Consider the following 22,657-nt stretch of genomic DNA (forward strand, 5'->3'; position numbering starts at 1 on the left):
GCTAGGGGCTGTCCCCAGGTGTAGGTCTTTGTGTCGCCAAAACTTTGCGAGAAAGCGAGGGCGCCGGACAAAGAGCGAGCGCGGGAGGGCGTTTGCCAGCCGGCTGGGGACGCCGGGCGGTGCGCACTCTTCCCTGGGCTCAGCTTGGTACCCGGACGCCCGCGGTGCCCCGAATCCAGCCTCCCTCGGCGGGGAGTGGCGAGTCCTGGCCACATCCCAGCGCCCTCGGGAGCTGAAAAAGCCAGGCGGGAGGAGCAAAGGCGGATGGCTGGACGTTGGAGTTGACGAGGGTGGGAGGAGGCGAGCAGAGGCGCGGAGCAAAGCTGTCAAACTGCACTCGGAGCCCCGCGCGGGGCGGAGAAGGGAGGGGAAGGGAAGGGGAGGGGAGGGGAGGAGAAGGGAGGGGAGGAGGGGCGGGCGGGAGCGGAGAGGGAGCTAGCGGGCTCGCCGCGCCTGAGCAACCCCTGTCTGCCGCTGTCGCCGCCGCCGCCGCTGGCCCGCACTCGCCCGGAGCGCAGGGTGTCTGCCCCGCTGCGCGCCGCGCGCGGAGGCTCCGGCGCCTGCCGCTGCGCCCTCCAGCCCCCGCTCTTCGCGCCGGCCCGCGCGGCTCCCGGCGGGCGCGAACCCACCATGCAGCTGCAGTTCCGGAGCTGGATGCTGGCTGCGCTCACGCTGCTCGTGGTCTTCCTCATCTTCGCAGACATCTCGGAGATCGAAGAAGAAATCGGGTAAATAGCTGCGCCCAGGCCCGTGCAGAGCCCTGGCCGGATCTCTTCCCCCCTCCCCAAGTACTCCGCCCCCCACACCCGCTTTGTGTGCGCCGCGCCCCCCTATCGCTCGGCTGGAGAAGTGGGGGAAGGTTTTGGCCCGGGGAGGCGGTGCCGGGGGACCGGGACGGTTCGGGGAGCGGAGCATGGGGGCGCGGCTGCCGTGGGGTGTCCCCAAGCTGGGAGCACGGGCAACCTCCAGCTGGCCCGCGTCAGGGAGCAGATTCGGCCACCCTACCCTCCTTCCTTAGCGTGTCTGCGAGCGATGTCGCCGGGGTCGAGGGAGGGCGCCGGGGAGTGTCTGGGGTGGGCGGAGGGGCCGAGAGTGGAGGAGGCAGGAGTTTCTTTGTCTCCAGCTCGGCCGCTTTCTCGCCTTGGCAAAGTGGGCAGGGGGCGCGCGGGGATCTCTGCGCTGGGGGAGGGGATCCCCGCGTTGGAGCGGAGGGCGGGGGCTCTGCACTGGCTCCCGGGAAGGGGAGTGTCCCCAGTACCTAAGGACTGGCACACGCTCCTCCCGCCGGCCCGGGAGCCCGGCGTTGGGGCGCCGGCTGGTACCGCCAAAGGCGGAGCGCGCGGGGCTGGGCTGAGACTCTCTCCCTCCCCTGGCTTTAGACGCTCAGCTAACCCCACGGCGCCCCCTGCGCCCCCGGGTTCCCGTGCGTTCTCAGAGAGGAGACAGAGACCTTTCGGGAAAGTCTGTATCGCCGCCGGGTGGTCTTCGGGGCCCCCCGGCGCGCGGTCTCGCCCCGGCTTCTTTCCCGATCTCTCCAGAGGCGGGGCGGGACCGCGAGCCCCTGCCCTGGCGCGGGACTTCCAGGAGTGCGCACTTACGGCGCGGGACGCACCCGCCGTCGGTCCCGGAGGCTGGGACTCGCGCCCCGCCCGGCAGCCTCCCGCACGCTCGGCCGGGTCCCTCGGCTTTAGCGCCACAAAGAGCGTCCAATCCGCGGTGGGCAGCTGGGGAGGCAGCTAGGGTTCTGAGGGGCACGCAGGACAGCTTCCTGGCCCAGGGCAGGGAGAAGGTGAGGTCGCCGAGTGGGCAGAAGGACCCCTCCTCCTTGGGGCTAGAGCCGAGCCTGGCGTCCTACTCGAGTCCCGCGCCGCGTGTGCCCCCTCCTTTGTCCCATTTGTTTCATTCATTATCAGCGCGAGTTGAGGGCCCGCCACGCTGGCAGGTCCCTCAAAAAGGAAATGCCAGGATCCCAAGGCCCTAAGGACCCAAACCTGGTGCAGGCGACACTTCCTGCTCTCTCCTTTTCTCCCTGCCCCTTCCCATCTCAAGAACCCAAGAATTCCTTCTGTGAACTCCAGCACCCTTCAAGAACCCCTCTGTCTGCCTCCTCCTCTTCCTCATTCTCGGTTTCCCCAAGAGCTCCAAAAACTTTCACAAATACTGTTCAGTTAATACGTGCCATGCTCCCACGCGAAAATAGAGAAATACCTTACTTTCCATAGCTGTTCGCCTCAAAAACGAGGGCCGGAGAGGAAATCAAGCAAGCGAAGTCTTGGGTGATGGATGACCGGTGGGGAGGGCCTTCCTCTGGGTTCTCCCTCTCTTCTCTCAGCTGTGGGCTCTGCTTGGCCCAGACCCCTTGCTGACCTTGACAGGTGAGAGGGAAGGACCAGCAGCTGCCCATTGTTCTGCTATAGAAACATAAGAAGTGCAGAGCTCATCCAGGCATCCCCGGCTTATCCATTCACTGAACTTTTACTGAATAGCTTCTACATGCCAGGGACTTTTAATTTTTAAAATGCAATCAGGAAATCACTTTGCACATAATGCTGCACTATCCTGCTGAATGTGTTACAGAGCCCCCACCCCACCCCACACCAGGTTATTCCAACAGGGTATCCAGGAATAAGCTCCTAGGCCAGAGCTAAGAAGGGCATTTATGAATATATTTAAAACCCAGGGCTCCTCTGCTGTGGGTGTGCCCTTGGGAAGGAACCTGTTTCATTGGGGGGGGGGGTGTTTGGGCTGACCCTGGGAAAAATTGTCAGAGGGGTCAAATGTGTAATCTCCTGTGTCATTAGCCCTCCTTCTTGGTGTCCTTGTCCTCAGGCCGACTCCTGGCTAGACCAGTTTTGATCCAGGCTTGAGACATCTCCCTCCCCCGCCCCCCAGTCCCACCCCCAGTCTCCCACACATGTGTAAGTGGAGTGGAGGCATATCTGGGATTTGCCATTGCTGGAGGAGGAAGGACATCGGCAGAGGACCAGAATCCCAACAGGTCTGATGTCTGCTTAGAAGCCAGGTTCCAAGCTCGGTCACTTTAATCCTTGGAACCACCCCAACTTTGAGTGGCCAGCCAGGGGTCAGTGGGTTAAGGGCCCTGGCACAGTGGCCAGTGAGGGGGTGCCAGGAGTAGGGCTTGGTCTTCCTCATTCCTTCCTGGGAGACCTGGACACAAACTCAAGACCATGCTGCTACGACACCAGCCGCGCCCACCCTTCCCCAACCTGATCTCGACCTGTGCCAGGGAAGATAGCAAATTACCTGCCAGTGTCAGTCCCTGGAAGAGAACATTGGTTCTATAAACAGATGGCTGTTTCTGGAAGGTGGGACCCTAGGATGTTGTTAGGAAGGGAAGAAGGAAGACTTCTCTTTCTGGAGTAAATATTCAAGGATTAAGGAATGAGAAGTGAAGGAGGAAAGAGAATTGCACGTGCATTGTCTGGTGGAACAAAACTGAGATACACTTTTCTTAAGCTCTTGATCCCCTTGCTTATAAAATGAAGCTTTTGGTATGGTAGTCTCAGAGGTCCTGTCCTGCCTAAGGAATCATACAATGGGTTGCGAGAGACAGGTTTTTCTTCTGAAGCTTTTTCTGAGAGACTCATTTCTTTTCCTCAATGATGATTTTCAACTTCTAACTTGTTTGCTTATGGAAACGCCTCCCTGGGGCTGAAAGCGAAAAGGAAATGTAGAAAGATGAGTCCTCTGCAAAGCACTCAAATAAAGAGCAAAGTCAAATTCGACATCAGACATTGGGTGGGGCTTTGATAAAACAGCCCCCATCAATTCATGCAGCGCCCCAATTTTTAGACCAAGTTGTAAGCTAAAATGTTTTTTCTTATTGTCGCTTGAGCTTTAGTCTTGAGGGTAACTTACAAGAGAGCGGTGTGAGGCATGGCTCTCTTGCCCGCCGAGGTGTCCCCAGAGCCGGTGCCCAGAGGCATTCAGTAAATTTCTATTGCACTGGCCTCGTGATGGGCACATGTGGCATCTTTGGGCAAAGCAGAGACCCCCAGAGCCTTAGGATGGGAAGGAAGTGTGAGGTTCCCCCTAGGAAACCTCTTTTTTTTTTACAGTTAGTGGAAATTTGACCTACGAAGCAATATCACACCCTGACCTGGTAAAGAGAGGACAAGCTTGCACGGGTCTCCTTGTTTGCAACCCAATGCCCCCCCCCAAAATGAGCTCCTTGAACATAGACGAGTCTCTGGTTTAAAAGAAGGTAACTAGTAATAATAGTAATAATCATGCTAATGTGAAGGTGAAGGTGATGATGGTCATCAGCATTTATTGATTTATTGAGCGCTTGCTATGAACCAAGAGCCGTTCCAAGTGCTTCATTGCTATTAACACATCTTTTCGTCGTGGCAACCCAATGGTCACCTCCCGGGGGCAACAAGAGCTCCTATTTGTCGAGCTTTGTGTGCCAGATACCGGACTAATTGCTTCTAAGTACTACTTCACTCAGTCCTCCTGAACCTCTTGAAGCTGGATTCTGTGGCTAGCTCTGGATTGTCAGTGAGGAAACTGAGGCTCAGAGAGGTTTGGTGACCAAGCAAGGGCCCCTTGTCCTGGCCGAAATCCGCCTTGCTAGACTGCCCTGTCCCCTGGATTCTTTCACTCTGCGGTAATACCACAGAATGGGTCTCAGAACTTAACTCATTCCCCAGCGATGTTGCACAGACCTAGAGTTTTCCTAAGAGCGTGGTCTGGCCTCAGCAGCTTGCAAAGAGGGAAGGTGAGTGAAGGAGACTGTGGGAAGGACGGAGGGCTCGTCTCCCCGAAATGCCCCTTTGGTCCCGTCAAGTTCAGTGTGATGCCAGAGGACAGAATGGCACTATCTGCCCCTGGCTTGCCAGACAAGCTCACGTGCCGCAGGCAGGAGCACCCTAGACTCACAGGTGGGGCCTTGGGCTGAAGCTTCTGGAGGGAAAACTCCCATCCGTTTGCAAATCTCATTCAGATGTCAGTTGAAAGAGAATTCTGGCATCTACATGCCATATGATTGGGCATCTGGGGGTTTAGCGCAGGGGTGAGAGTGGAGATATTTTGCAGCGGGTCCCTGCAAGCACTGGGCTATTGGAATGGATGTCCAACTGGTCAGGACAGATGCCATCCAGTCACCCTGGCGAGGATTCCCACTGCACGCCAGGAAGTCACCAGGCCAGGACTGGGGAGAGTTAAGCTGCGGGGGCGGGGCTAGCTCTGGTGCCGGCTGTGCCCAGGTCTGTGAGCAGGCAGCCACTGTGGCCATCGGCCAGGAGTGAGCGTCCAGGCTGATGTGAAAGAAAATGAGCTCCTTCCTCTTCAAGCACTTGAAGTGCAGGCACTTTGTAAGGAGCATACATATTTGCTCAAGACGATGCAATCTTTTTTTTCTTTCTCCTTTTTTTTTTTTTTTTTTTTTTTTTGGAAAAAGCTCATTCTACTTCCCAATCCTGGTGTACTTCCCTCTCATATAAACATGACTGGAGGATAAAATAGGAGAGAAAGCTCTGGTTTTTAACTCACTTGCTCCAAGTCCTGTTGCCAACTGTTCCTAGCATCAAATTTAAATTGTAAATAGATATCCATCTTAGAAACCAATTCACCACTCAGGGCCTCTTTCCCCTTATAAAGCAGGGTTGCTAGGTTTTAAATTGTTTAGGTTTTACAAATTGGGGATGTTGTAAATTGCAAATTATAAATACTTCTCGGAGAGAGTGGAATTCTAGAAAGGCTCCCATGCTTTGAGCATGGTGTGCAAGGTAATACATAATCTGGCCCCGGCCTCCTGTTTCAGCCTCCCTGGGCTCTGGCCATTCTGTTTTGCTCAGTTTCCTGGAATGAGCCATGACCCCAGGCCTCCATGCTTTTGAACACATTTCTTCTCCTTTCAGCAAAATCATCTTTGCACACCATATCCCTCCTGACTCCCACCCCACGCTATCCTACCTTCCCCTGACTTCACCTGCAAGGCTAAGGTCTGGTAGCAGTTCCTCTATAAAACATTCCTAGTGCCCAGACCCTCCTTGGACAGTCCGGAGTGGCCCCCCTCCTGTGTACCCTTCACACGCCGTCATGCCAGTATCTATGCCAATGGAAATGGGCTCAACAATTCTGTTTTATTTCTCCCTGCCCCCAGCCCCTGGTGATAAGCATATGGTTTAGTGTATGAAACCCATAATATATTTTTGGGCCTGGGATATGGCCAAAATAAGCTTTCAGTCTTTCTGCTCCCAAAGGTCTATACTATTCTTTCTTTCTTTCTTTTTTTTTTTTTAAGATTTTAGTTATTTATTTGACAGAGAGAGAGAGTAGAAGTAGAGGGAGTGACAGGCAGAGGGAGAGGGAGAAACAGGCTCCTCGCGGGGCAGGAAGCCCGAAGTGGGACTCGATCCCAGGACCCTGGGATCATGAGCTGAGCCAAAGGCAGACACCCAACCGACTGAGCCACCTGGGTGTCCCTGTACTATTCTAATAACCAGTAAACACCCTTCGCTTACTTGGAAGGTCCTGGTTTTTCCACCATATGTATCCGACGTGGAGGGCATAGCCCAGTTAAGGGCATTGTTCATCATCTTAGAAGGTTGGAGGCAGGCCAGTGGAAAAGCCATGTCTAGTTTGTAAAGGAAGAGGACCCAGTGGTTATGTTTCCAACCTCCACTTCAGATAAAAACCAACGCTGTAGTGACCCGCCTCCATGACTCTGTTCAGCCCTTTATTCTCCAGAGAGCCCTTTCTAGCCCTGCACTGCTCCCAGCCACCGTCCTTCCGTCCTTCCGCCTGGAGAGAAAGTGCCGGCTCTGTCTGCCTTTGTCGCCTGCACGCTCCATACTGGCCTTAAGAGCAGACTCCACTTACAGCCAACTGTTTCCTTCCAAGGGCTGGTCCCCAGAAAGGATGCTGGAAGTTGTGTGTTTGAAACCTGGACAAGAGTAAGAAACGTGAGGTCAGGTCAGTGTGTGGGATCTCCAAGACTTTTCTTATTAAGCGTTTTTAAGTGGTGTTTTGATTTGCCAACGCGGATCAAAGCAGGGAACCGTGATGGCTGGGTCAAGACTTGCGGCAGCTGCGAGGACCCTAGGGAAGGTCCAGAGCCTCCTATCTCTCAGCTCTCTCAAGCAAAAGCGAGTTCTGGAGACTGATGGAGCGATACAGGGAAAGGACTGTGGGAGGGGCAGGAACATAGACGCCACGGGGGAGGGGGCAGGAGGGGGGTGCACATCAGGTGGCCGTCTCCTGCCAGGGGGTGGGGTCGGTCCATTTCTCCAAGAGAAGCCCCAGGGCGAGACACTTGGGTGCCATCTGCGTCCAGGATGTGTCTGAATGACTGCCGGTCTGGGGCTTGTCCTTAAGTGTTGAGATTAGTCACTCTCCTGGGTGGCAGCTGGGCTGGTTTTAAATTCTCCCCAGTCGCTTGCAATCCGTCACTCGGCTCGGAAGCTGCCCGGTGTCCTGACGGGACCTGTTTGTCCCAGCGTCTTCTCAGCTTCAGCTGTCACAGACTTCACAGTGGCAAAGGGAACTGCTCCATCCGGGGAGAGAGCAGTGGCCGTGACAAGCCATGTATCTGGGTTTCACGCCAGGAGCCGCTCCTCCCGACACTTGTCCACTTGGAATCCTGATTCGCTGCTCTTGGAGATCCAGCGTCCCGCCCTGCGATGTGGGTGTGTGTGAGTGCGAGTTCCTAAATTCCTCTGCAAGAAGGAGGCTCTCGCTGTGCCAAGAGTCTCCCCGGCACCTTTTTTGTTCTTACTGGGGGAACACGGAGGCCCTCACCCCGGCCCCCCAGCCCCTTTTGGAGGCTCAAGGTGATCATTTTTCCTCCTCCTCTGACCTCTTAGCCAGTGGCTGGGGGATCGAAATGACCCCGAGGTCAGTGGCCCCCAAGGTTGGTATGCACAAGGCTGGGGATCTAAAAGGGAGAAGAAAAGAAAGAAGAAAAAGAAAAAGCACAATGTGTCCATGACAATTAGGTTTGAGTTGTTAATCGCCATTCCTGAGAATGACTCTTCTTTGCTCTTTTTTTTTTTTTAAGATTTTATTTATTTGAGAGAGGGAGGGAAAGCAGGAAAGGGGGGGAGAGTCAGAGGGAGAAGCAGACTCCCCACCGAGCAGGGAGCCCGACGTGGGACTCGATCCTGGGTCTCCGCCCGACGTGGGACTCGATCCTGGGTCTCCAAGATCATGACCTGAGCCAAAGGCAGTCGCTCAACCGACTGAGCCACCGAGGCGCCCAACTCTTCTTTGTTCTGAGATGATAGTGGTTTTTCATTTGGGGTGTAAAGGTGTCCTCTCTTTCCTGAGAGAGGGTGATGGTCTTCTGTGGCCAAAGAGATTGGTGACCCTATGACTCCCTGACCCCAATTTTGAGGAAACGTTACCGATCCCTGAAATCTAACAGTCTGGGGTCCGAGTTTGCCTTGAAGGGTGAATGGAGAGGATTGTTTCTGGAATCACAGCTTCACTCCTCACACATCTTTTCCTCTCAGAGGCCGACGCCGCAGAGAATAACGCGTCCCTTTGGGGCGTCTGCTCTGCACCGAACGATACTCGAAGCCCATTAGCTTTCTTCACACCTGTCCTCTCAGCAATCCTGTGAGGTCTGTGCTCATGTTACCCCCATTTCGCAGATGAGGAAAGCGAGGCACAGAGCAGTCACAGAACGCCAACAGGTCACACAGCGAGTGAGCTGCAGAGCTGAGGGGATTTGAACCCAGGCTACGGAAAGCAAGGAGAACGATCCAGAGATGGTGTATTCACTGGCATCCGGTGGGGGAAATCTGTACGCTCCTCCTTCCAGAGGCTAAAGCTGGGAAACACGAAGGTCTGTGGGGAGCAGCGGTGCTGAGAGAGCGCTTTGGGGCAGCGTGCCAGCTCCAGGCCGGGATGGCAGCCTGGCAGCCCACGGACTGGTGCCACGTAGGCTGCCGGCTCCAAATCAGCTGTGGCACAATGGTGCCTGCACTCTGCCTGCCCTCTTGCTGTCGCTGCCCCCCCAGCCACCTGCTTGCCCTCAGAACGCTCTGGAGCACGGCATTCGTGTGACCATCTCATTGCCAGAGAGACAGACACACACGGAAGGAAAAGGAAAACAACACAAATGATTAAGGCAGGGAGGAATTTTCTTCTAGAGAAAGACAGAAGGGCTTGTGGTTCCAGCTCCCTCAGGCCGGGTGGGGCCTGGTGAGGAAGGGAGGGAGGGAGGGAGGGAGGGAGGGAGGGAGGGAGGAAGGAAGGAAGGAAGGAAGGAAGGAAGGAAGGAAGGGAGGAAGGGAAGGGAAGGGAAGGAGGGAGGGAGGGAAGGAGGAAGGAAGGGAGGGAGGAAGGAAGGGAGGAGGGAGGGAAGGAAGAAAGAATGCAGGGAGGAAGGAAGGAAGGGAGGGAGGGAAGGAGGGAGGGACGAATGAAGCTGGCAGGGAGGGGACAGGCTGGTGCAGGGAGGTGGTCCATGCCCAGGGAGTCCGTTTTCCAAGGACTGATGCCATGCCCGCCGTTCTGCTGGGTGCTCCATGGCTCACTCACTCGACCCCCACAACCACCCTGTTTGCCCATTTGCTGGTAAGGAAGTGGAGGCCTGGAGAAGTTCCAGGATTTGCTAAGTTCACACAGGTGGGAAACTGAGGCACCAGAATCCCAGGCAGGTTTGCCTGACTCCACGGCCCGTGCAGGTCTTGGCTACTTTGGGGTAGTGGAATTATGGGGCTTCAGCTCCCTAGGCCCCCTCTGTACCCTCTGTACCACACAGAGAGTTTGTGAAGGGAAGCTGGGAACATCTGAGACCGCAGAAAAGGCTCGTGGCAGGTCAGAGGAGCCCCCCAGACACGGCGGTGGCCGTTGCCCTGAGGCACCCCATTTCAGCGGATGCTCAGGAAGGGGTAGCCACACTTGGACTCTGCCCATGAGGCGTGGGCGTGTGTCGCTTGTGCCGCATCTCCAATTTCAAGAACAAGAACATTGGCTGTGCTCTGGAGAGCGATACCCAGGATTAATTCACACCTTCTTACTCGGTAAATGCCAGCGTGGCTTAAATAATGAAGGGAAGACACGTAAGATCTCCGGAGAAAATGAGTTGGTAAATTGATAGGGCCAGTGACTTTCAGTTGCTGGTCCCCTGTAAGAAGCAAAGCCTCTCCGAGTGGCTTTGCTGGTTAAGCATCTATCGGCTTAACTCCGGGTGGCTTTGCTGGTTAAGCATCTATCTACCTGGGTGGCTGAGTTGGTTAAGCATCTATCGGCCTTGGGCTTGGGTCACGATCTCAGGGGCCTGGGATCAAGCCCCGCATCGGGCTCCCCGCTCAGCAGGGAGCTGGCTTCTCCCTCTCCTTCTGCCTGCCTCTCCCCCTGCTCCTGCGCTCCCTCCCCTCGTGCTCTCTGTCAAGTAGATAAATAAAAGCTTTAAAAAAGAAGCAGCAGCCGCAAAGCCTCTCCATGGTTCCCAAAACTTGGGAATGGACGCTCAGAGGAGTCTGTATGATGTCTGACTGTGTCAGGATCGATAGACTGAGTTCCAAGGAGAAGCAACGAGAAGGGCAAGACAGAAACCCCCAGTGCTGTACCCATCCCGGCGGATGGATGCCTCTTAGGGCAGCTACGCGAGGACAGTGTGCTGACAAATGGCCTGGCACAGACCCGCGGCCGTCCGGCCTCGGGCGTGGAACCAGCCAAGGCTCTGCAGCCCCTTCCCCGGCCTGCCTGGTGCTGCCCACTGAAGGTCTAGCCTCCAGCAGTGTCAGAATAACTCGCTTAGGTCTTCACTGTCGATTTCTCCCAGCTGCCACCGCGAGGGTAACTGTGGGAAAGATTGATGCTCTCATCTCCGGACAAGCACTTACTACCTGTGTGACCTCAGGCGGGTGACCTTACCTCTCAGAGCCCTCCCCCCCCCCCAGCTTCCTAATCTAAATGGCGGGGTTAATAATATCCAACTCACAGTGTTCTGAGGGTTAAATAAAACGCACACCATGGGAATGAACAATGTAAAAGTGGTATCGCCGTGATGGAAATCAGTGTGGCGGTTCCTCAAAAAATTAAAACTAGAATTAGCATAGGATCCAGCCAACCCACTTCTGGGTTTGGACCCAGAAGAATTGAAAGCAGGGGCTTGAACAGGTGTCCGTGTACCTGTGTTCTTAACAGTAGTATTTGCAGTAGCCGAAAGATGTCCAAGGATGGAGGAAAGGATAAGTAAAATGTGGTGCATATACGTACGAGGGACTGTTACTCAGCCTGAAAAAGGAGGGACATTCTAACACAGTCTACACCATGGACGGACCTTGAGGATATTATGCTACGTGCGATAAGCCAGTCACAACAAGACAGAGACTGTGAGATGTCAGCTCCATGAGGTACCACGAGTCATCAGACTCCCAGAGACAGAAAGCTGAACGGTGGCCGCCCAGGGCGGGGGGAGGAGGGAGTTACAATTTACTGCGTCCGGAGTTTCAGTGTCGCAAGATGAGAAGAGCTCTGGAGATTGGTTGTACAACATCGTGAGTGTCCCTAACATGGCTGAACTGTAGAGTTAAAAATGGTTAAGTTGGGAAATTTTACGTTATGTGTATTTTAGCCACAATTAAAAACACACATACAGATGCGGACAGCCTGCAGAGCACCTGGCAGGTGCGGGAGACACATTGATTTATTTTAAGAGAGTGGTTATGATCTTAACAAAGCAGCATCAATGGGAGGATTATTTAAGCCAAAAAATAATATAGTACCAAAAAGCGTGGTGGGGAGGAAGTAGAGAGAGAAAAGGAAGGAGATATTTAGACCTAGATTTGCCGAAATACAAACCTCTTGCTGGAGGAAGCCCAAAGACCCGATACCTGGGATTTAGGATTGTGGAAATTGCAAACACGTTATTTTTTGTGGCACTCTGTCAAGACTTGGTGGCCTGCCTGCCTGTCTAAGTGGGGAGGGGCCCATGAGGTCTCGTAAAAGCTGGAGCCGCATGGAAGGCACGGAGTGGTGGGGGGAGTAGGTAGGGTGAGGGGGGGTAGACCGCCCAAACCACCCTCCCACCCAGATCTAGGTCCCTAGCTGCCTCTTGCCTACCACGTGCATCACAGTAGCCTTGGTTAGTGTTTTGGGGTCAATGGTCAATCTGAAAAAACCAGAGAGCCCCCGAATGCTAACCCCCCAGAGACTCGGTTCTCTCTGGACTGGGAAGGGCTGAGATACAGCTGCGTTTCTCTCTTTGACGCCCAGGCTTAAACACAGTCCCCCTAACACAGGAAGAATGAGCAAGTGTTGTGGATTCCAGGGACAGGACGTGCCAAAGCTGTGGCTCAGTGTCCCGTGATTGTCGTAAGAAACAGTGCCAGCCCCACCCCAGAGTTTCTGAGTCAGCAGGTCTGGAGTGCGGTCTGAGAATCCAGATCTCCAACAAGTTCCAGGTAATGCTGTTACCCTTGGTCCCTCCAAGGATCACACTTGGAGAACCACAGGGCTAGAGCCTCATCACTCAAAGGGTGGTCCTGGGACCAGCCACACGGCGTCAGCTGGAGTTTTGGTAGAAATGCAAAATGTCAGGCCTCACCCCAGGCCCAGACCTAATGAAATTGAATCTGCATCATTACAAAGCCCCAGGGAATTTGAAGGCACACTCCCTCCCCTGGTGGGAATAGCTAGTTTCCTGGCCTTCTGCAGAGCCCCGGCCCCAGGCAGTGAGGTTGGCCCATCAGACCAGGGCAAACTTGTCAGAGGATCCCTATTAACCATCACAGAGCCGGCCTAGAATTATCCTCAAATGGATGTCAGAAAAACTTACTAATAGTTATTATTATAACCACTTGCTGGATGCCTGTGTATGCACCAGGAGCTTTTCATACATTATTTCACACACTGTTATTATAAAGCCCCTACAAAAGCCACTTTGTGGAGAGGGAAACTGAGACTCGGGTAAAGTAACTGCTTACCAAACACAGAGAAAGAGAACTGAATGTTCTCAAGGTCTCGCTGGTCATTTCCCTGGTGCTAGCAATTTAGCCCCAGGGATTAGCCTGCTTCTCTCTCTTTGCCCCTCTCCCAGAGGAGGCCCGAGACATGAGGCAAGGCAAGGAGGGATCCCAACCAAGGGTGGAATTGATTTATGAAATCAGTTTTTAAGGAGCCTGCAATGTGTCTATACCAGAAACAACCGCAACCCAGGGCTACAGCACATGATTGAAATTTCTGGAGAAGCTAGACAGCAAAGCACTCCTTGGCTGGATCATTAAGCCCCTTCATGAGCTTGGCTGGGATGTGGTCATTGACATAGGAAACGCCCCCCCTTTACAGTTGGTATACATAGTCCCAGTCCCCTGGAGTTCTTGGGGTTCTTGGGTGGTTTTGGTGGCTTACCCAGCCTGCTGTCTCATTCCAAACTGTGATCTGTTTTAGAAAGCAGAGGAATTGAAGTGGGGGAGGCCTCTGGGGGGTGATCGAAGACAAGTATAAGGGAGCCTTTAGACCCAGCCTGCTCCTTCAGGTAAAGACAGCCTCTGGGCAGGTTGGTAGCCAAGAATTCGATTGTGTTTATTTTTGCCATTACTTTCTACTCAGGGCAAGGAATATTGGTGTTCTATTTATGGCAGTGATTTAAAGATTCCTTTTATGATAAATTCATTTAAGTTTTTAAGTGAGTCATTGTAAAGAAAAGTATTAAGTCAATAGAGTGAGTTAGCAAAACCCCTGACAGTGGATCCAGGAAAAGACCGAAGTCTATGCAGTGGTGATGTGCTAACCTTACTTCTTCCCCGTGATCGTTATCTGCCTCTTTGATAGCAAAGCTATGACAATCCTTGCAAAGCTTTCTATAGAAAGGAAGGGAGTTAATCTTCCCAGAAAGCACCTAGTTACAGACACTCTTGCTCACTGTACCTGGGAAATTGCCCAGGGTACGAATAAGGAATTCATCAATGAAACAGTCTTGTGAATGCCTCAAAAAGCAAGGGCGATTTAAGCCCGAGAGGCCCGTCACTCACCCCCAGCAATGCCACTAGGTTAGACCCTTATCTTGCAGTCTCTCAGCACGCTTTACCCCACACCTTACACTTTGTGTGTCTTGCATGGTACCTTTCTTGCTTGCGAGATGGGAGCCCTCGGAGGGCTGGGGCCGTTGCAGACCTGTGCTGCTTTGGGCTTCCAGCTCCTTGCACGGTGCCTGGCAGAGACTAAGTGCTGGTTTGGAGAACAAAGGAAGAAAAGGAGAGAGGGCAGGAAAGGGGGGATTTTGTTCCTTGAGGTTCAGAAAAGCCCCCACTGCTTACGTCCCGAGATCGTGTCTATGTTTCTCTCCATGGCCAAAGGAGAGAAAATGTGAATTATATGAGCTCCCCATAGAACTGTCTGATTTGAAATCCATTAAGCCCTGTCCTATTTACAGATGAAGCCCACTTTCCTTTCTCCTGGTTCCATGAAGAAAGACCAGCCCCCTGTTAACGTATCCCTCGCAGGGTAACTCACGGTTCTATACAGGCTCCGTGGCCTGGCAAGCAGAAGCCAGAGGACTGGAGGGATGTGGCCAGAATCGGGAACCAGACAGCTGGCTCCTGGCAGGCTGAGATCAAGCTGATAACAAGGAGATTAATACGGGTCTGCAACCTCCTCCATTCCTGTAGCATCAAGGAGGGTTTTTCAATCAATGCTGGTCTGGCTGGCTTAATGGTACCTAATCTTACCTTTTGAAGCTGGAACATTCGGGAGTTGAGATCCATTGAAAGAAAATAAAGTAAAATGTGTTGACTTTTGGATTTTTTAGTCTTCATCAGAGTGCCATTGTGCAGCGTTGTTTTTATTTTCTGTCTTGGAAATCGGCGGAGATTAGCCGCCGAGACGATCGTTCAGCCTGGACTAGGCAACGGTGCCGTTACTTTTGTTCTTCCTGTTTTCATCCGCCACAAGACAATCTCCGTTGAGGGAAGGGTCCATTCCCGCCCCGTTCACCAGTGTGTCCCCAGCGCGTGGCACGTGCTAAATGCTCAGTAGCGGCTTCTCAAATGTCACATTTCGGTGTAACCAGCGCATGCTACCTGCCACGGGCCAGTCCACTGGAAACGTCTGCTCCCGACAAGGTGTCGAAACAGCAGCCTTACAAGGTGCTCGTGGTGCCCCCGGAGAAAAACTTCCCTGGTACCTAGATTCTGTGACAGTTACCGCGAGCTTCATGCGCTCATCACAAAGCTGTATGAGAAACGTATCTGACTCACGGTGCCCGGGGCTCACAAGCCCTGCAGAGCTGAACCCAGTACAGAGGGAAGGCTCAAGTCGTTGGTGGTCTGGCGGGGCAGAGACTTCCTAGGGGTTGACGACAGATGAGTCTGGACTGAGCAACAATTTGGGGAGCTGGGCTTTGGTTGCGGATTCACCACCGCAGGCCATTCACCTTAAGGGCAGGCCCTGAGCTCTCTGGGCCTCGGTTTCCCCATCTGTGCAATAAGCGTTAGATGAACCCATGAGTCTTCTCTGGCTCCAACACATCACAACTGGGTGCCTCCCTCAATGAGTTTCCCTGTTGGATGGAGTCCAGACTCACTGGAAATAGCAAATCCTTTTGTTATGCCTCTGAATTCCTTGCCCTGAAATTTTAGAGCAGGGCAATAAATAGGTGTGGGTCTATTTTCACCCACCACCTGCTCTACATTAAATAGAAAAAAGGGCCATCATCAGAGAAGGCGAACTAACATACTGAGCACCTGCCGCGTGCCACGCATCGCAGTAGACACGCTCACATCTCAGTGAAGTGCCTTGATAAACTTGCAAGAGAGGTTCAGTAGCGTCGCTGTTTCCCGTCTTCCAGTACCACTTGGAGAATCATTATATTACAGCAGGATTGGTGTTCCAGATAAATTATGCTCAATATTCCATGTGTTAGAAAAGCACCTGAGTGTGTGTAATAAAATATAAAAAAGCTATTATCAAATATAGCGAAGTTGGGGGATTTGGGAAGCCTTCTTCCTTTGGTTATCAGGAAGATTCATTGTCACCCACAAACCTCTCATGTGTGCGATGGCAGTGCCTGTCCTCAGCGGTGAGCCCTGCATTATAATAAAAATGAAAGTGACATTCTTGTGCTGATGGTACTGGTGATTCATACTATAGGAGCTCCAAAGAGGGCTGAGGACAAGAAAGACATTTCCCAGAGGAGGCAGGATAAGGGTGGGACTTGCGTCCAAGGAAGGATGCAAGGACTTTGCCGGAAAAAGAATGAAGGTGGTGATCCGGATGGGGAGAATGGCCCAAGGCAAAAAGGTACGAGCGACAGCAAGGCGCTTGGCTGGAGTGGAGCTTCAGCAGAGCCTGGAGGTGGAGGGAAATATGGCAGGACAGAGGGCTCAGAGCCAAGCTGTCAGTGCTAAGGCTATCACACTTGGTGCTTTGGGGAGCCACTTTGGTTTAAGCTGGGCTCCAGAGACCTCTAAAGAGTCTGTGATAGATCTCAGGAGATTCATGAACCTCTTGAAATTTTAGGCATTTTTTCGGGGCAAAGGACCCATATATTTTAAAGGATTCTCAAAGGGATCCGCAAAGCTGAAGAGATGTTATGGACGATAGGGATCCTGGAAGGGTTTTGAACAGGATTATGCAGAGAATACGTGAGTTGCTCAGAGGTGATGGGTTGGCGAGACCACTCAGTTCATCCAATGGAGGCGCATGGAGGGTACGGGCTGCAGTCGTGTCAATGGAAAGGAAGAGAGAGTTTGGGCATCGTGGTACAGAGAAGAAGTGACAGCAACCCTGGGGACCATCAGCGGTGGCTAGGACAATGGTTTGATCTTAAACACGATGATAATAAAAAGATGGAGTTTATCTACGCAGGAATGGAGACATTTAAAAATCACTGACTGAATCACCAATTATCGGAGTGCAGGGACAAAAGGCCAGCTGGCCCATTCCCCTTGATTCTTCAAGTACAGCAACAGAGGCCCCGAGATGGGAAGAGATTGTCCATGGTCACGTAGATGGTGGGCAACCGGGGAACAAGCCGTAAGAGAATAATCTTTAGAAGGGAGGTCGTAGAAGATGGAGATGGAGCTTGGAAGCCATTTGTAGGGAAATGTTAGTTGAAGCCAGATGTGGAGACAAAAATCCCTAAAGAAGCAGAGACCCCAGGATTAAGCCTTGGTCATTGCCCTCATTTAGAGGGTGGGAAGGAGAAGCCAAGGCGGCAAAGGCCATGGAGGACAGCGGACAAAGATGAGAGGGGAACCAAGGGACCGAAGCAATAAACAAGAGAGCCGAGAGCTCCTGGCAGGAAGATCTTCGGTTTGAGGGTGCTCAGGGGCCACTGGGCTTGGCCATCAGCAGGTCCCCGGCGACATTTGGGAGAATGATGAGGTGAAGAAGATTTCAAAGAGATGTCCCTGATCAAAGGCGCGGCGATTACAGTCTGGCCGCCCCAAGGTTTGAGAAGGAAGGAGAAGCAGGTCAGGGGTGTGGAGACCAGGCAGGAGGAGAATAGTTTGCAAAGGAAAGAGTGCATTTGCAAAAGTGAGGTAGAGAAACAGGGAGGAGTGGGAGAAGGAAAGGAGAGGTTCCATGATAAAGGCACATGTGGAGATGAAAACGGGGCCAATAACCAGAGCTGGGGACAGGAAGAGTGGGATGAAGGCTCAGAGACCATACTCTGGAGTGGGGAGGCTCCAGGAACATGAATTTTAAAGGAGGGAAGATCTAGGATCCACCAACCCATCGGGCTCTTCCTGAGCAGATCCCTCTGCCTGGGGCTCTGCCACAGCCCTTGGTGAGCCTGGCTCCTGCTCAGATTTCAGGGTTCTGATGGAATGCCAGCTCCTTCAGCAGCTCTTCCCGTCCCCTGCCGAGCTTGCCCCAGTCCCTACGCATCCATCGCCGTTCCTCCTACTTTCTTCTTAGTGCCACCAAGTACATGTTTACGACTCTGTTCCTTTGCTGGGGTGATCGCCTTTCTTGTATGTGTATGTGTGTGCTTCCTGGCTTCAAATTTAGATTTTTTTTTTACGATTTTATTTATTTGAGAGAGAGAGCACAAGCAGGGGGAGTGGCAGAGGGAGAGGGAGAAGCAGGCTTCCCACTGAGCAGGGAGCCCGACGCGGGCTCAATCCCAGGACCCTGGGATCATGACCTGAGCTGAAGGCAGATGCTTAACTGACTGAGCCACCCAGGTACCCCTCCAAATTTAGATTTTAAGCACCTTCAAACCTGGATGGGGGCAATCTGTCTATCCCCACTGTGTCCCCAGGGCCCAGCTCAGGGCCTGTCACATAGTAGGTGCCCAATAAGTGCATACTAATTGGAAGAAAATGACGGGAAGGCAAAGGAATCCAGCCATGACCTATCTCTCTTCTCAGAAGAGTTTTAATGAGAACAATAATAAAAATAAAATAAAATGAAAATAGCATCTGCCAGGCTGTTTGTATATATCATTACCTCATTTACTCTTCAAGTTTACTTACTTTAAGGAGTGAGGAGGCTCAGCTTTAAATACTCGGCTCGCGAAGAAGGAGCTAGGGATCACACCAAAGCCTGTGTTCTGCCACTCTTTTTTTGACAGCATTGGATCAAAGAGGCATTTTTGTCAAAAAAAAAAAAATTCAGAGAGGCTAGATCCCATTCTGCCATCCCTCTGCCAGGGGGTGGGAAGGTTCTGGGCATCCTCTCCCCACGCCTCTCCATTCTGAACGTGCCCATGCAAAGCCTTTTACGTGGCGGGGTGTTTTACAAGAGCCTAAGAAGGGTTAAATTTCCCATCCACTTATCCAGTCCGCTGTGGTCACAGGGAGAAGTCAGCTGGTGAAGAATTCTCTTTGCCCCTGGACTGTTCTAAAGTCCAGGGAGGGGCAGACTAGCCCTCACTTCACCCTGGCTTCTTCCCTGGCATTTTCTAGGTGGATTTGTTGGCAGGAGAAGTGGGGAGGGGCGAAGGCTCAGAGGCAGCCCCAGTCCAAAGCCCAAAATGCTACCTTGAGCCATTATTCCCAAAACACCATGCAGAGCCACCAGCCCAGACCCTGGAGGCAGACGGGCAAACACCCCCCCCCCGCCCGCCACTGGGAGTCCAGACTGATGTTCAGGCCAAGAGAAAAAGCAAAGGAGGGGCTCCTTGTCCAGTCCATCTTTGCGCCTCTCACTTTTGTGTGTTCACAACAGAAACCAGGCTCCCTGAAAAGCTGCTGAAGCATTATGACCAAACACCCCTAGAATGAGAGGGTAGGAATCCAGTGGGATGGACAAACCCAGGCCCTGTGCACACACCCCTTGGAGGACTTGGCTTCCTGCTTCCTCCTCTTGTCTCTGCCAGGGGACATTTTCGGCATCTGTCTGGAGTCAGGTGTAGTGTTCCAGGTACAATGGCTATCTGGCCCTCCTCTCTGGCTTCTCTTACGGGTTTGCTCCAGTCACACAAAGCCCCAGTTTTAACTCCACTCAGGCTTTGACTGCCCCTGCCCCCAACCCCTTGCACCATGTTCCCAACTTAGAGACAATCTGTAAGACAAAGCCAGGTTCAGATCCTGCTTCCAGCCCCTCCTTGCTGTAAACCCTTGCATTCGATGTTTAACGTCTCTAATTGAATGGGAATACTAAAAATGCCCACCTCGTAGGGTTGTGATAGAGATGAAAGGGGAAAATCCACAGTGAGGGCATGGCCTGTGAGTGCTGGATGCTAGGTGCCCAGGCAGTAGGAACCCAGGATGATCACTCCTCTGGGCTCTGTCATCCAAGCAAAGTCCTTCTCAAGTCCCTACCCAGACACCCATTTCTAGCATCAGCCTGACACAGGCTTGGGTGCTACCATCCTGACTATGCCCATCCCCACCCCACCCCCACCTGCTACAAGCTACAGCAACATTTGTTGAGTGAAGTCATTTCCTCTGCCCTAACTCAACAGGGCTGGAGGTCGTGTTTTCCACCCTGAGCACCACCCCTGGGCTTTTCTCCAGGGCAATCAGGAACTGGCTCATAGGGAGGACCCAATCGGCAGAACCCCTCCACAATTCCTCCCCAGAGCCCCAGACTCCTACAGAACACAGTCTGGGGGTGGGGATGGAGGCCAGGCTGACCCCTGAAGATATCGGGGCTGAGTGTCCTTCCAGAGCTTGGGCTGGCTTCCTCTTCCTATTCTATTAGTTGACAGTTCAATCAGCCGGCCCCGGGGAGCAGCCAGCCTTGCACTGTACAGTAGGAAGAAGGAAGGTCCCAGATTTTCCCTTCCAGCAGCTTTGTTTCTACACGTTGCAGGGGGCAAAGGACTGGGCCTCTGGGTGTTTTTCTTCTGCTTATAGTTGACTTTAGCAATAAGCACCTTGTCAGGTGTCACTGAAAAGGAGCAAGAAACTAGGAGCCCTGCCGCTGCCTGCACACCCTCAGGTCCAGCAAGCTGGCTATACCTGACCTAAGAGGGGCTCCGGAGTCAGGGGAGCTAATGGAGAAGGTGGCATGCACTGTTCTGCTGCCTGAGTAGGAAGGAGGCGGTCCAGCGATCTCCAACTACAGAGTCCAGGCAGAACACTTACCTAAGTGAGGCATCTCAGTGTAAGACAAGAGGGAGTGGTGAGGACTGTGGGGAAATGCAGCATATCCCCCCCACCCCCACCAGCCCGAGGCACAGCTGCTTCTCGGAGCAACTCAACCAATTAGTATGGCTCAGTGTGGCCAGATCTTCTGATTGTTCAAAAGAAGCCAGATATTAGCATGCTTTACAATAACTGTTCCCTTGAGTCTTAAAGTATTGCCCTCTGATTTTTGCGATGTTTAGCATATGCAAGCCACCCCCACCCAAACACGGATTTCGGCCAGATATGACCTGGGGCTGGCAGTTCATAAACTCTGAGTTAAGTAAATGCAGATAGAATAAAGGATTCCTGAGGGAGAACCTGATGTTCAAAGACATAATCTTGGATCTGACCCACACATTCCAGAAACTTCCCTTGGCGGAGTTAGCAAGTGGCAAGTGGGAAAATGGAATACAAAGACAGAGAGGGCCAGCTCAGAAAGTGTCTCCTGTGCTCTGCTAAGGACTCGGAACTTTATTTTGAAAGCTGTGAGGGTCTGTGAGGGAACCCTGAAGAGTTTCAAGGAGGGACTGCTAGACCGCAGTTTGCATCCCAGAAAGCTGGGTCCAGTGGGGGAAGGGCCGGCAGAGAATGACTCTCCAAGACAGAGAGGGAGAGAAGATGGAGACCAAGCCGTGATCCAGAGTGAGGCCGTGAGGGTCGGCGCCTGCTCCCCTCCGGTGTACAATCTGAAAGCTGGGTGGTCTTGGACGGGGGAACGTGGTGAGGGCCTGTGGGGAATGTAGGTGCCACCTTGATTCCGAATGACCTAGGTAGGCTGCCATCCTGGGCAGGTTTGAGTTGTATGTGTAGGTATCCAGGATGTGGATGATTCTGGAGCCCACAGTGAGGTGTGCCTGCAGGGATCAGGCAGTCATGGCATATAGACAAGCAGTGAAGTTGGGGTTTGGACCCGTGACCTATGCTCAGCAGAGCTCTGAGCTACCCCAGCATGGAGGGGAGGAGCTTGGAGAAAGTAGGGGGAAGGTTCAGGGAACACTTGGAGAAGTGAGGCCACCCGACGGAGGAGGACTGTGTCCGTGGCTCGTGGCATATTTCAGGTCTTGCTCAGGTCACCAACAGAGCAGAGAGAACGAATGTGGGGTTGGACCTGCTCAAGGACCAGTAGGCACTTTGAGAGTTTCTGCAAGGGAGTTCCGCTGGAAGCTCAGTCCAGCACAGCCTGGCAGCCAGTGGACACAGCACACCTGGCTCTTGACAGTGTCACCTCCAGAGGCACCTCCTGCTATTTAGCTGAGAGTTTCTTTGCTGAAGAAAAGGAAACGCACGAATTCGGTCTCTGGCACACCATCAGTGAGAGCAGCGGCAGCGGGGACCCCGGCTCTGCCATGTGAACACATGCAGTTTCTTCCACCTGCTGGTCCTTATTTCTCCCTCGTGAGCTGCCCTGCTGAAAGACAGCTTCCCCGAGGACAGCTGTTCCACGGGGGCTCAGCAGCCCAGCCATGGTTTGCTCTGATCCAGAGGCCGGCAGCCATCACCTTAATACTGCAACTGACATCCCTGTCTGTCCGGTGCTTCTCACTGCAGTCCCACAACAGAAGCCTGCTTTACCAAGAAGGACATCAAGACCTAGAGAGGTCTAGAGCTGCAAAGCCAGAACCCCAGTCCCCTAGCTGATGGTCCTGGCCTTCCTCCTTCTGCATGACACCCACACTCCCTGCATGGCAACCGCTGGAAAGGCAGGGTGGGGCCACATCTGACACCCAGAAGAAACAGGACTTCAAAGTCCTCTCCAACATTGGTGCCCTCGGGGGGTTTCCTCGGGGAAAGGCTGCAGCTGACATTAATGGGGACGCTGTTTCTGAATGTGGCTCCATCAAGAAGTGAACAAAAGAGAGCAAAGAAAGGCCGGCTTAAGGTAGAGGTCTTTCAAGTGCTGGCAAGGCGAGGCGGGTTCAAGAGCAAAGCACGGCACGTTGGACGGGCATTCTGCTTCTCTTTCAAGAGCACAGATTTATCCTTAGCAGGCCCCATGAATGAAATGAGAGGTTTTCAGAGCTGCCAAGCTCCCACTTCGGGTTTTTTGCAGGAGTATATTTCTAATGCAATGCAAGAGGGGAAAATGACAGCCGAGGTTAACACTGTGTCTGCAGCAGGAGGCCCAGGGACTGCCGAGAAACGGACACTAAGTAACT

At 53.1% G+C, this 22,657-nt stretch overlaps 1 protein-coding gene across 1 annotated transcript in view; it reads left to right on the forward strand.

The window, feature by feature from the left end:
• Nucleotides 1–630: 630 nt before the first annotated feature.
• Nucleotides 631–22,657, forward strand: part of ST8SIA2 (ST8 alpha-N-acetyl-neuraminide alpha-2,8-sialyltransferase 2) — a 67,989-nt gene continuing 45,962 nt past the window's right edge. The window contains exon 1 of the mRNA XM_045813153.2: nt 631–728. Within this exon, the coding sequence (XP_045669109.1) occupies nt 631–728 (98 nt within the window). The remainder of the gene's footprint in view (nt 729–22,657) is intronic.

Source organism: Ursus americanus, chromosome 28 (assembly GCF_024610735.1).
Source record: "Ursus americanus isolate L20-20 chromosome 28, mUrsAme1.1.p, whole genome shotgun sequence".
Classification (NCBI taxonomy): domain Eukaryota; kingdom Metazoa; phylum Chordata; class Mammalia; order Carnivora; family Ursidae; genus Ursus; species Ursus americanus.